Consider the following 14,473-nt stretch of genomic DNA (forward strand, 5'->3'; position numbering starts at 1 on the left):
GGCTTCACACCTAAAAGTGTGACAGTTAAGAGACATTCATTGTGACAGCTGGAACTGCTACCTTCTGCTTATGTATAAAGCTGCCTGCTGTACTTCTCTGTTCACTTAACAGAAAAGGCTCTCACCCTACATTTCCTCTTGATGTTTCTGAAGGCTGTGCATACTGAAGTTAGGTAAATCTAACTAGCATCTTCCCTTTGGCTGTCTGTTCAAGGAAGAATGGCTTATATATTTTGATAAATTTGAAATTCCTAGGTTTATGCCTCATGAAGACTGGCTTTTCCATTCCTTTTTCTTTATGGCCCCAATCCCAGGGGATTTGGAAAGGCACTAGCACCAGCTTTTAGGAGGAAGTAGTTACTTGTTTGTGTGAGATGTTAGGGTGCTGGGGTGATCTGGGCCCAATCAATGGTCCAGAAACATTAACTGAATATCTGCTTTTGCCAGGCACTGGGCTAGACACTAGGGGTAAAATGACACCCAATATATGGCCAAAAAGTATGGGGGAACCAGAAATAGATCTATATGAGTTAAGGTTAAGATGAGATAAAGCCTGCAGAGAAATAGGCTACAAAACAGGGGGAGCCAGACTGTGAAGAACCTGCATGGCTGAGCTGAAGAACTTCAGTTGGAGTCTATCAATCAGTGATTCTCAAAGCACGGCCGCCAACCAGCTCTATCAGCATCACCTAGGAACCGGTTAGACATGCAAGTTCTTGGGCCCCACATAGACCTAATGAAGTGGTAACTCTGAGAGTAGATCCCCATAGCCCTTGTGTTAACCAGCTCTACAGATATTTCTGATGTACACCAAACTTTGACAACCACTGCTCTGATGACAGAAAGGCCTGGAAGGGTTTGTTTATTTTAAAAGCTCACTTTTATGGTGATATAATTCACATGCCATGCAAGTCACTTGTTTAAAGTATACAATTCAATGATTTTTAGGATTTTCACAGAATTGTGCAACTAGCAATGCAACCTAATTTTAAGACATTATCAACATTCACCAAAGAAACCCCGTACTTCATAGTCACTCTCCATTCCCTTCCCACTAAACCTCTAGTCCCAGGCCACAACTAATCTACTTTCTGTCTCCATGGATTTGCCTATTATAGACATTTCACATAAATGGAATCACATAACATGTGGTCTTTTGTGGCTGGCTTCTTTCATTTAGCATAATGTTTTCAAGGGTCATCCATGTTGTATCAGAACTTCCTTTTTATGGCCAAATAATACTGCATTGTATGGATATACCACATTTTGTCTATCCATTTGTCTTCTGTTGAACATCTGTGTTGTTTCCACTTTTTGGCTATCGTAAATAATTCTGTTATGAACATCCGTGGGCACATTTTTATGTTTTCATTTCTCTTGGGTATATAACCTGGAAGAGTTTTAAGAACACATATTGACACAGCCAGTTGAATGTTTTAGTATATTTGTTATTTAGTTTGGAACAATGCTTCTCATTCTTTTGCCTCCATACCATTCACATGTCCAGAACACTCCATCAGCAACTATTCTCACCGTTCCCTTTTTAGGTAGTGGTGTGAGGGTAGGAGGTGGATTGTGTAGTTGGAAATATGCTCCTCCCCTTGCATCCTCTGGGTCTCCTGTAGCATCTCCTCCCCCTGCCCCACAGTTGAGAATCTCTGGTATAGAGGCATAGGAGCAGAAGTAAAGACATGGATTAAGAAGCTATTGTAGGTTTCCCTGGTGGCGCAGTGGTTGAGAGTCCACCTGCCGATGCAGGGGACACGGGTTCGTGCCCCAGTCCGGGAAGATCCCACATGCCGCGGAGCGGCTGGGCCCGTGAGCCATGGCCGCTGAGCCTGCGCGTCCGGAGCCTGTGCTCCGCAACGGGAGAGGCCACAACAGTGAGAGGCCTGTGTACAGCAAAAAAAAAAAAAAGAAGAAGCTATTGTAACAGTTTAGTCCACAGGTGATGTGCATCTGAGCCAGGGCAAGTTTAGAAGGGATGGACTTGTTGAATCTGAACCATCATCATTAGTGACTCATAGCCTTCTGCCAATTTCCAACTATGCTGCACAGGCAAAGTCGTACACTGACTTCCCTTTGGTGTGAAATATTTTTCAGCATTGCTTTCTCTCCTGGAGGGAGAAAAGCCATAGAAGAGCATCACTTCTCAGAGAACAGTCTTTGCCTGCAAAATCCAAAGCCACCCTGGGCGCAGCTCACAGCCTCCTCATTTTAATGTTTGAATTTTCACCTTCTGACAACTTGAAATACAAATGATTTCTGAGCCAAATTATTTCTTGGTAATTTAATGCAAAATGCTCTGTGTTGTGATCTGATCTGCTAAAGGTGGGAGGAACCATAAGATTCATATCTGTGATAGTTTCCTATGGCTGCTGTAACAAACTACTACAAATCCAGTGATTTAATACAATACCAATCTATTCTTTTTCAGCGCTGGAGCTCAGAAGTCTAAAATGAATCTTATGGGGCTACAGTCAAGGCATTGACAGGGAGTCCAGAAACTGGGGGTGGGGGCTGGATCCTATTTCCTTGGCTTTACCAGAGTCTAGGGCCACATTCTTTGTATTCCTTGGTTTATGGCCCCTTCCTCTATCCTCAAAGCCAGTGGTTTACATCTTCTCTCTCCGCCTCTGTTTTGCTGTTTCAATCACCAGACCTTCTTCTCTTCTGCCAGCTAAGTCTCTCTCTGCCTCTCTTTTGTAAGACTATTTGCGACTGCACTTAGGACCCACCCAGATAGTTCAAGAGAATCTCCCCACCCAAGATCCTTAACTTAGTCACATCTGCCAAAACCTTTTCTCCCCTAAGTAAGATAACATTCACAGGTTTCAGGCATTAGGCCCTGCATAGCTTTGGTGGCCATTATTCAGCCTACCTCAGTATTAAATCAGCACACTGCTGCTTCTGGGTCAATTCTTGTGTGTCAATGAAGGGTATATGGAAAAGAGAAGAGTAATTTGGAAGCATATACCATTTCCTGGAATCCTTTCATTCAGCAAACTTATACACAGGGACTGAACGCTGGGCCAGGAGGCCCAGAAGCAGGAGGCTCCATGTCCCGCTGCTGTGGTAGCAGCTGTGGCTGCACAGGCCAGCATTCCCACTGTGCCTACACCCTCGCAGCCCAGCTGAAGCGGCCTGTGCAGTCAGCAGAAGGCTTCTTCAATGAGTCACTGTGGTTTTCTGACTTGCGGCAAACTCCTCACCTGCTTTGTTCAACTGTCTCCCAGGCTAGTGCCACAGGAGATATTAATAAAGTCGACCTGCTTATAAATAATGGGTTGGCCCAAAAGTTCGTTCGGGTTTTCGGTACCATCTTATGGAAAGCCTGAGTGAACTTTTTGGCCAACCCAGTACCTCCTTTGGTGACCCACAATAGGAAATCTCCGCTGGCACTTTTCCATGCATCTCTACTTTGTTATCTCTTTTCCACATGGATCCCAAATGCTCATCATGAAATTTACCGAGGTACCCATGGGGGTTTGTGAGGCTCAACAAGACGGAGATTAGGATGCATGGTCTCTAGGCAACTTCTACCAGAGATGGCCCGCCTCCACATCCACTGTCTCTAGCTCAGGGCGATATGCAGGGCCCTGGAATTAGTACCTCAGAGGGTGGGAAGGTAAATAAGATGAAGTGCTTCAATTTGGGGAGTTTAAGATAAGCAGGCCAGAAAGGATACGAACATCCAAACCTGTTCTGAGACAGGCTACAGGAGAGGGGTGGGTAGATCTGGGGGAATTACTCTTGACTGGGGGGAGGGCGAGTCAGGGAAGACTCCTCAGACGTGTTTGGTGGGCTGGGACTTGCCCACAGATGGGATGAGCGTGTTCCCGGAGCACAGATAAGGTCAGAACGAAAAAAGCATCCCAAGCCTGGAAGACTGAGAGGTGAGTGAAAGAGGGAAAGCCAGGAGGAAAGGCAGATGTGGCGAAGGAGAGTTTCTGTATTTGATAGTTTTGGTTCCGAAATGGCCAGCAGGAGGAAAGGTCTAGAGAGCAGATATAATGTTGCGCCTGGAGCTTAGAGACTGGGGTAAGACTGGGGATTAGAGAATTGGGGGTTATCCCCAGAGGGTCACCATGGATGTGGACAGGAATAAGGGTCCAAGGCAAACATCTACCTTGAGGGCACAGAGAGCACTGTGAGAGACATCGGAGTTCTAAAACACAAACCGACAATGACACAAACAAACCACGAGAAACTCAGGAGGGAAACCAGGAGGTTGCACCATGCAGATGGCCAGCAAAGGGAGCATCCAGAGTCCCCTCTCTCTAGCAGAGGAACTGCCATAAAGCCGACCTTGTCATTTTGTATTTATCATTTGTGGTCAAGTGTATTCAAATGCCATGCAAGATATTTATGAAATTTGGCAGGTTTTACAGAAGGTTATTTAGGCAGGAGGGCAGGATAAGTCAATGTATGCAACTGAATCCAGCTGATAAAAACCCTTGAAGCTATGATGCTCTTTGCACTGTGACCTATCAATGTATTTAATTCTAGACTTTATGCTCAGAACCATTTTGTTACTGGAAAACGGGACTAAATTCTGTGAGTTGGATAGAAAATCCTAACAGTGAGCACACGTGTCCATGAAACAATCAGAGTCCCGTGAAGTGGCTTGGCTTTTGCTGAAATTATTTGCAGATATTCATGTTGCTACTTGTTCAATTACTTTATCATCTGCTGGTAGTTATAAACAGAAAAATGGAAGTAGGGACTAAAAGTTTAAGAAAAATGACTGGGGGGAAATATGGCCAAATGGAGCACATTTGGCTATGACTGTTGTGAGCTGAACTAGGCCAATATGGACATTCACAATTTGTCATATTCTTTTCAACGACTGTCGGTAGTCTCTGAAGATTAGAAGTCAGCAGGAGTGACCTGCCTTCTCCTAGACAAACTTCCTGTTAGGTGCCATGCTCCAATTAAAGCAAGTTTCAGACAGAATTCTACCCTATGTTCAGCTACTTATTAACAAGTAGGCACAAAAACATGTACTGAAAACGGGGTCCAAATTCCATTCTGTCTCTTTAAGTACTTTTTTTTTTTTTTTTTGCGGTATGCGGGCTTCTCACTGTTGTGGCCTCTCCCGTTGCGGAGCACAGGCTCCGGACGCGCAGGCTCCGGACGCGCAGGCTCCGGACGCGCAGGCTCCGGACGCGCAGGCTCAGCGGCCATGGCTCACGGGCCCAGCCGCTCCGCGGCACATGGGATCCTCCCAGACCGGGGCACGAACCTGTATCCCCTGCATCGGCAGGCGGACTCTCAACCACTGCGCCACCAGGGAGGCCCTCTTTAAGTACTTTAACGAGTACTTTGCCTAAAATGATCCCTCTGAGGCAACGACAACAATGGTCTTATGACGGGACCAACTAACCTCTTAATCGGATCAGGTGACAGGATTCTTTATTGTGGGATGAGGGTAAGAGGCACCTGTTCTGAATGAGTTCTAGAATTCAGGGTACTCTACCAGAAGCATTCATGGGGGTGTGGGCCCACCTGGCTATTATACCCGATTTATGAAAGAGGAAAGGGCCTGTACGACACTTCCAGCTACCACACGTCTTGAACACCCCGTTTTTCCCCCAGGGATCAATTGTTTCTATCGTCCTTGTGGAGCAACGTCAGAGGGCAAGAGTCGAGTCACCTGTCTTTGAAGTGTGGACTACTGAGTACAGTATTTCAAGTGTTAACTCAGCAACCCGAGTGTAAATTAACTTGCACATACACACATTCATGGTACTGTTGAAACTGAAGTACATTAAGGTAAATTACAAAAAAATAATTATAATAATTAACTTTTTACACGAATATGGAAAAAGCCACTGTGGTAAGCTGAATAATGGCCCCTAAAAATGTTCACGTCCTAATCCCTAGAACTTGTGAATATTACCTTACATGGCAGAAGGAAGGTTGCAGATGTGATTAAGTTAGGTATTTTGAGATGGGAAGGTTATCCTGGATTATTTGTAGGCCCTACATTTAATCATGAGTGTCCTTATAAGGGGGAGACAGAGGGAGAAGAGACTGTGGAAGAGGCGATGTGATGATGGAATCAGAGGTGATGAAGGGGAGGAAGAGGCCACCAGCTAAAGAACACAGGTGACCCCTGGAAGCTGAGGAAATCGGGGGAAACAGCTGCTCCCCTCAGAGTGTCCAGGGGAAACCAGCCTTACCAACACCTTGACTTTAGCCTAGTGAAACTGATCTGGACTTCTAACTTCCAGAACTGTCTGAGAACAAATTTACGTTGTTTTAAGCCACTAAATTTGTGGTCATTCATTATAGGGGCAATAGGAAATGAATGTAGTCATCAATATATATATATTTTTTTCCCGGTACGTGGGCCTCTCACTGTTGTGGCCTCTCCTGTTGCGGAGCACAGGCTCGGGACGCGCAGGCTCAGCGGCCATGGCTCACGGGCCCAGCCGCTCCGCGGCATGTGGGATCTTCCCGGACCGGGGCACGAACCCATGTTCCCTGCATCGGCAGGCGGACTCTCAACCACTGCACCACCAGGGAAGCCCTATAGTCATCAGTATTAATGTTAGTAGCATCTTGGTCCAGCTCATGGAAATTTCCATGGGAGCTGTTTTGAAAACCCTTGCCATACATGGCTGACAGTTCTTGGGTTATTAAAAAAGACGCTGTCCTGAGGGCCATAGAGAGAGGACCTTTAGTGTCTAAAGGTCCGGGCCCAGGATTCATTCCTGCCGGCTTTAGTCTGTTTCCTTCCCTCAGCTGCCATGGATCGTCATCTGTGCCCTAAAGGCTTGCTTCACTTCCCCTGGCTGTTTTGATTTTTGTCCCATGGGGGCCTCGGGCCTTCCCCTGGGGGGCTGCTGCCTCCCTCCCCTAGGTCTGCCCCACTAGGGAAACTTCAGGACTTGCCCTGTCCCCAGTCTCTCTCTTGAGCACTGGTGAGGTCCCAGAAGAGACTGGGTGGGTGGGTATGAATTTGCCTTGTGCCTGGAGCTCCCAGGAGTTTGATCTTCTCCAACTAGCCCACACTCAGCAATTTGTTAAGAATTTTAGCTGAGGGCCTCCCTGGTGGTGCAGTGGTTGAGAGTCCGCCTGCCGATGCAGGGGATACGGGTTCGTGCCCCGGTCTGGGAGGATCCCATATGCCGCGGAGTGGCTGGGCCCGTGAGCCATGGCCGCTGGGCCTGCGCATCCGGAGCCTGTGCTCCGCAACGGGAGAGGCCACAACAGTGAGAGGCCCGCATACCGCAAAAAGAAAAAAAAAAAAAAAAAAGAATTTTAGCTGAATCCTTCTTATTAGCTTTTATGACATCTGTCATCTCCAGCAGGTAAGTGCCCATGTCCTGTCTCTCCTTGGAGGAGCCTGTGTTTCCTTAGATTTTGTGTAAGCTGGTGGCTCTGCAACCATAGCTCTGTGGTAGATTCAAGGAAAGTTGCGATTTCATAGATTAGTTAGCAAGTTTGGTGAGGTTGTAAGAATAAAAGCAGCCTCGTTTTCTACGTCCTAAGAAGAAGCCAGACATCCATTTTATATTTTTTGGCTCATCTATGAATTTGATTTTTTTCCTCATAGCACCTTACTGAGAAAACATTTGGAAAGAAACACTGTTGTTTCCTGACATACCGGTAATATGAACGCCACACAAATCTATTAAAATATTCAGGTAGTTGTGCATTACCCTTAGAACTCTCTCTCCCAGAGAATAAGCAATCATCTGCAAAATTAAAATGATCACAACTTTAGCAGAAAAGATCTAAGACTGAGATATAGTGGTTAAGAAGCTGGGTTTGAAATGTGGACTTAATTATATATCTTCAGATAGACAGCTTCTTTTGTGCAGTGGCTTCTGACCCATCTTGAAATCATTGCTATCATTTTCCTGAGACTTGCAAGGAAAAAAAATCTGATTGGATAGTATTCACCTCTGCCAAGCCAAGGCATGGACTTACATGCTAAAGGCTTTCAGCCAGATAGTCTACTTAAGAAGCCTTCAAGTATCTTGAAGGGAAACTGGTGATTAAAAAGAAAAAAAAAAAAGCCTTTATTATAGGGAAACCCAGCTGCCTGGAATAAGTACAATGTTAACAATTATACATAAAATATCTATATTATGAAGTAATGCAAAATAAATTCCTGAACATGGAGCTGATTCTAACATGATAATTGGCTATTCTGAGGCTTTCCCCCCACCCCCAGGGCATGGCAGTGAAGCCACAGTAGCTTTTAACTTCACAAGAAAATTGTGTCATTTCTCAAAAGCACCTAGTCAGTCATAAACATTTATTGAACATGCTCTAGATTAGCTGCTGTGGGAATCTAAAAGGTTGTAAAATAAATAAGTATTCTGAATAATTGTCAGAAAGGTATCAAGTTCTTTCTGAACCCACTTTTTCTAAATATATAATCCCCAGTGATAATTCACCATCACACCATAGTCCCAGCCCCTTTGTTTTTCACACTATTCTGTCCTTTGGGGTCGGAACAAAGCCAGCTACAGATTTCTCCCAAGAACCTTTAATCTCCCCGACACCTGGCTAGGAACCCTCCTGACCCCGAGGTACCCGTGCTCTCAAGCATAGCCTTGACAACCCCAAACCACCTTTCAACCAGGGACCTGGTTGAATGAAGATGTCCTTATTCCCCTCCACAAAAAATCTGAGATGGTTAATTTATGCCGAAGTGTCATTTACTGACACATCTTTCTTCAGAGGATACCTTCCTTGTAATTTTTGTTTTTTAATTTTCTTTTTAATGAGAACAGAGAATAAAAGCATCTCAGGCAGGAATCTTCCCCATGTCCTTCATCTCACTCTGTGGGCTGGCTACCTAATCTGTATGACAGGCTAGTCCATATGTAGACAGACCCTTCTATCTTTCATAGTCAAGATGAGGCTGCAGATCACTCTTGGTAGAGCATGTTTTCCAGTAAGTGTAATGAGGTTGGGCTGTGTCATCCATATATTCCCACCTATTCCTCTTCATTACGCCTGTGTTGGCAGTGTAATCTTTAGAAACAGAACAGATTTTTCTCCTCTACTTTGTCCTGCTTGAATCTCCAGCTTGGAATCAGAGTGTTGCTTTACTGTTTGGGGCTTACTTAACTGGCTCTAATCTCTATCCAAGTTTCTGGGGCTCCAGGTTTCCTGGGAACTATTCTGTAAAGTGAATAAAGCAGACCAATGATCCCGGCCTGTCTCCTTTAACCAGCTAAGCACCTAAGGGGCACTCCTTCTTCAGGGGAGAGTCTCCTTGGATAGACCTGAGACATCTGTGCATACCACTGTATAAATATTCATTATGAGCCCTCTGTGCTAGAGCGTTGTGTTTCGCTCAAGTGTTAACAGGGTGAAAAAGACATTCAGTAAAGGAGTTCTCTGCAATCTGACCACAGTAAAGAACTTGCTATGAGACCTCTAGAGTTTAAATGAGGAAGCAGGGGCTTCCCTGGTGGCACAGTGGTTGAGAGTCCACCTGCCGATGCAGGGGACACGGGTTCACGCCCCAGTCCGGGAAGATCCCACATGCCGCGGAGCGGCTGGGCCCGTGAGCCATGGCCGCTGAGCCCGTGCGTCCGGAGCCTGTGCGTCTGGAGCCTGTGCTCCGCAACAGGAGAGGCCACAACAGTGAGAAGCCCGCATACCTCAAAAAAATAAATAAATAAATAAATGAGGAAGCAAAACTACACCTCCCTACCTGCCGTCCATTTAGAAATACTACATGACAGAGATGAAAAGGGCCTCAGAGTTTAGCCAAGCCAGCTTGGCTAGGGGACAGGGATGGATGCAGGAAGAACTGAGCACTTCATTTACCAACAAGAGAATCTCCACTTATATTCATTTTATTTTGTACTTTACTGTATAAGATTTGTTACAATGAAAGAGTTCTCTCCTAGGGATGTGTGCAAAGATATATACAAGACTATTTGCTGAAGCATTATTTGTAATAGGGAAATACTGGAAACAATCTAAATGCCCATCACTAGAATAATGTAGTCTAGTTATTTAATGGAATGCTGTAGAGCAGAGAAAATTAACAAACTAGAACTACATATATGTACACAGATAAATTTCAAATAGATAGTGTTGAGACTTAAAATACAAATTAGATGCATAAATGTATCGAGTATTTGAAGTTTAAATATAAAAAACAATATTGTGCACTGTTTTAGAATATACACATGTGTAGTTAAAGCATAAAAACGTAGATATGAGTGTTGCATATCAATTTCGGAGACAGGTTTCCTCTCTCCTTCAGGGAAGGGGATTAGGTACATTGGGGATTTCAATGGTATCTGTACTATTTAAGTTTTTAATATGGTGTTATATCAGTGTTTGTCTTTTTCCATATAAAATTTTGTGTCTGAAATATTTCACTATAACACTTTTAAAAAGAAACGGTTCTGTTTTTAAAAGGTTGAAAGCCAGTGAGCTACGACAAGGGGTTCAGGAATGCTGATATTTGAAGTTACAATGGTCTCCAAGCAACCCTCTGTGGCACTTTCCAGCAGTGACCTTCTAAAGCCCATCCTGCCTTCTGGAGCCTTGGATCTCGAGCCTTCGCAAGCCTATGGCAAAATGCATATTATACCCCTACCTCCATCTTTGATTCTCATTAAGTTGGTCTCAGGTTTTTATTGAGCATACCAGTGATTCTAGTGGGCATGGTCAGGATACCTTTGAGAAAGATGCTAAAGGTAAGCAAATCAAATCCCAGGAGCCCATGGTCCTTCAAACCTTCGCCAAGGACTCATTGCTAATAATGATCTAAAGTAGGGGCTGCTGATCCAAACAGCATCAGTGCTATGACTTTTGTATACTTGTTAGTGATTATTCCTGTTTCATGTTCAACATCATGAAAACCTTTTAAACCTGTGCGGTTTTGAAGATGGGGGTACAGGAACAGCAGATAATGTTAAGATATGATGGGGAAAGTTAAAAACAAGTACTGAAAGGAAAATATTATTATTTTGCAAATTTAGGAGGTATTGAATTTAGATAAATGGATTTACGTTGCTACAAATGATCAGGTATGGAACAAAGAGTGTACGGTGAATTATAAAAACACTCCTTGGCATTAATTGGGGAGAGATGCTGTTAAATCCTCTTGTACTCCATTATTAAGATAATACATGCTTTCGGGCTTCCCTGGTGGCGCAGTGGTTGAGGGTCCGCCTGCCGATGCAGGGGACACGGGTTTGTGCCCCGGTCTGGGAGGATCCCACATGCCACAGAGCGGCTGGGCCTGTGAGCCATGGCCGCTGAGCCTGCGCATCCGGAGCCTGTGCTCCGCAATGGGAGAGGCCACAACAGTGAGAGGCCCGCGTACCGCAAAAAAAAAAAAAAAAAAAAAAAAAAAAAAAGATAATACATGCTTTCAACATATCAAAAGTATAGAAAATGTAAAGAAGATTATAAAAATTACCAGTAATATTATGACTGAAATATCAATAACAGCTGCTTGTTACTTGTGAACCGGTTGATGTCAAGTTCACAGTTTGAAATTGGCAAAGGCGGAAGTATTTACACCACAGAAACAGACAAATGCTATAAACCAACTCCCTCACTTCCACCCCAGATAAGTAGTTAAATTTTTACTAGCAAAGTATTGAGCCCATCTGACTTATATGTGTATTTCCCCCCAAATTTAGATAATGCTATAATGCAGTTTTGAAAGTGCAGATGTATATCAGACCGAAAGTATATTCTGAGAAATATCTTGGGAAATTAACAGGAGCATCCCTTTCACATATTGAGTGCAGGGGGAGCAAGGACCTCAAGGCTTCCCAGGGCCAAAGGGCATGACAGGCCATGGCCTCCCTGGCAGGAAGGTAAGTATTTCAGGACCTAAAAGAAATGCTTAGGTTTAGGATCTCAGTAGCTTAACTTGAACTCTGGAAGAGCTCTCATGCACTTGACACTCTTCTCCTTACAAAGCTCAGAGGAAAAAATCCATTTCAGAGTGAATCCTTATGCATTTCTTTTCCTAACTACAAACCTGTTTACTTTATGAAATCTCATTTTCTTCAAACTCAAAAGCCAGCTGATAAGGAATAAGTCCTTACAACGTACCATGTAGAAGATACCAGATAGCTCAGGTGTTAACCTGTATAACAGTTGAAGTTCCTAAAGGCAGTGAGCTAATCGGATGGCATCTCATGGTCTCCTCACCTTGAGGTCCCGAGTTCATCATGAATTAGATTATGGTACCCGGGGGGATGTAAATAAAATGCCCCCCCATTTTTTTCATATAGTATATTCATATCAACAAGAACCACAGGTCTTCAAGAGGTACCACAGCTGCAAAGAAATAAAACTTTAGGGTTCATCTTATTTGGTGTTAATATTCACATTCTAAGCTTATCTTTTCATCGTATTATAAAGGGAGAGCGTGGAGAACGGGGCGATGTGGGAAAGAAAGGGGATAAAGGGGAAATTGGAGATCCCGGACCCCAAGGAAAACAGGCAAGAAGTGATTTTCAACATCTTATGGTAATTGTATACAGTAACTTCTTCCAACCTACATTGACTGTTACTCTTCTTCCACTAAGTAGGGGTTACACGGACCAAGAGGAGACCGAGGACTGACAGTGAGTATCAATCCTGGAGGGTAATTGAGGGGTTTGTGCTCACAAAATGATTGCATTTGTGTTTTAGCTTTAGAAGTGACTTCTTTTGACACAGAATTAGTGCTGACATAGATGCAGGAGGTAATTGAACCCGAATGTGAGGGAGACATAACACCCAGCGCCCTTATCCAGCCTTGTGGTAGAGATATAACTGCCCACCCCCCGGTAGAAAGGTTAACAAGGAGATGAACTGTTTAAAAGAAGCCAGATGAGCAAGGGAATTTTTATTGTACATGATCCTTCACATTTCAGCACGGGGGCTCTTTTTTCCTGAACTAGTTCCTTTAAGAAGTGCTCTGAGAAGAACAGCAATCACAAAATTGGGATTACTTTTATGTACTGACTCACCTATTCAACAAATATTTGTGATGATGTACAAACTTTCCCTGTTCTTCTCTCTTTTGTTCTCTTTTGTTTGCACCACTACAAACAAAAAGCTGACCCCTGAAAGTCCCACAGGATGGGAAAGTTCTAGAATTTCTATAGCAAAGTCTATGTCTTCCTTTCTAACTTTGAGACACTACATCTCTGGGAGTTGAGGAGAAATAGGGACCTTCTCTTCTCCCCGCCTTTTTTTAATTGGGATATAGTTGTTTTACAATGTTGTGTTAGTTTCTACTGTACAGCGAAGTGAATCAGCCATATGTATACATATATCCCCTCTTTTTTGGATTTCCTTCCCATTTAGGTCACCACAGAGCACTAAGTAGGCTTTTTCCCTTTTTGATTCTTTGGTGGGTCATGGTCTGGGGATGTTGACCTTATGTATAGTGCCAGGAAAACCCAGGGGTGGGAGTTCAAGTGGTGAAGGCGAGAGCTAGACATGTGACAAACAGAACTGTGCATGGTTTTATGGCCCATCTGCCTTTTTCTCTTTGTTGTTCCCCACCAGAAGTCAGACCCTCCCCAGATGCCTATGGAGGATGAAGCAGCTATATATGCAGCAATTTCTCCCCAAAGTAGCAGAGGAGGGTATATGTAAAATGCCCAGAGGAATGTTTCCCATAGGTTTGTACCCTCCCTCCTGTCCCAACATGGAGAGGGGAACTGGTTTCCTTCATCCATGCAGTTGTTCATTCACTTCACCAACGTTTATTGGGCACCTACCCTGGGTCAGGGTCTAAGACAGGCACTGGGAGAATAGTTGAGAGGAAGAGACTCTATCTCTGGACTCAAGGAGCTCACAGCCTAACGGGAGAGAAAGACAAGCAAAGGATGTTCACCTATAGTTTGATAAATGCTGTGATAGAAGTGATATGTGGGCCCAGAGCAGACAAAATCAGGTATGGCTTGATGCAAATTCTCTTTTCCTTCACTCTTCCCTTTTTGTAGCATTTAGAAAGCCAAGGTCAGCATTAAATGAGATTCTAATATGTGACAGGCTCCTTCATATGAATACCACCTTGACCCAGTACTGCAGGGTGCCTGGGGGGCCCATGTAAAGTACGGCCCCCACTCTGCACCCCTGGACTTCTAGTCCTTCTCCAGTTACATCCCTTCCCCCAGGTGAGGAGTGACCACCCTGAGCGCACGCCCCCCTCTGTACTGCACTCTGGATACACAGGATCTCAGAATTGCCCCAAATGGCCCCAAGTTTGGAAGTTGAGAGCACTGGCCTGTATGCACGAGGTGGCCAAGGGGCAGGCATCTGGGGGGATGGGACGGAGCTTGGATTCACCTCATAAGTGCTGGCTAAGGCCCGGTGCAGCACAGGGCCGGTGGGGAGAGGGTGCAGGGAGAAGGGGACAGGATACAAGCCGCAGCCCCCTCTCGCCCAGAACCCACATGAATCCACATGACAGCCCATGAGGTAGGTAGTAGTGTCTTCCTTCCAGATGAAGGCACGCCAAGTCACG

General features: G+C 44.6%; 1 protein-coding gene across 1 annotated transcript in view; it reads left to right on the plus strand.

Moving 5' to 3' along the window:
* The window catches only part of COL28A1 (collagen type XXVIII alpha 1 chain), a 173,497-nt gene that overhangs the window by 116,982 nt on the left and 42,042 nt on the right, over positions 1-14,473 (plus strand). The window contains 3 exon segments of the mRNA XM_060107715.1: positions 11,751-11,819; positions 12,373-12,453; positions 12,543-12,578. Coding sequence (XP_059963698.1) covers positions 11,751-11,819; positions 12,373-12,453; positions 12,543-12,578 — 186 coding nt within the window.

Source organism: Mesoplodon densirostris, chromosome 9 (assembly GCF_025265405.1).
Source record: "Mesoplodon densirostris isolate mMesDen1 chromosome 9, mMesDen1 primary haplotype, whole genome shotgun sequence".
Classification (NCBI taxonomy): domain Eukaryota; kingdom Metazoa; phylum Chordata; class Mammalia; order Artiodactyla; family Ziphiidae; genus Mesoplodon; species Mesoplodon densirostris.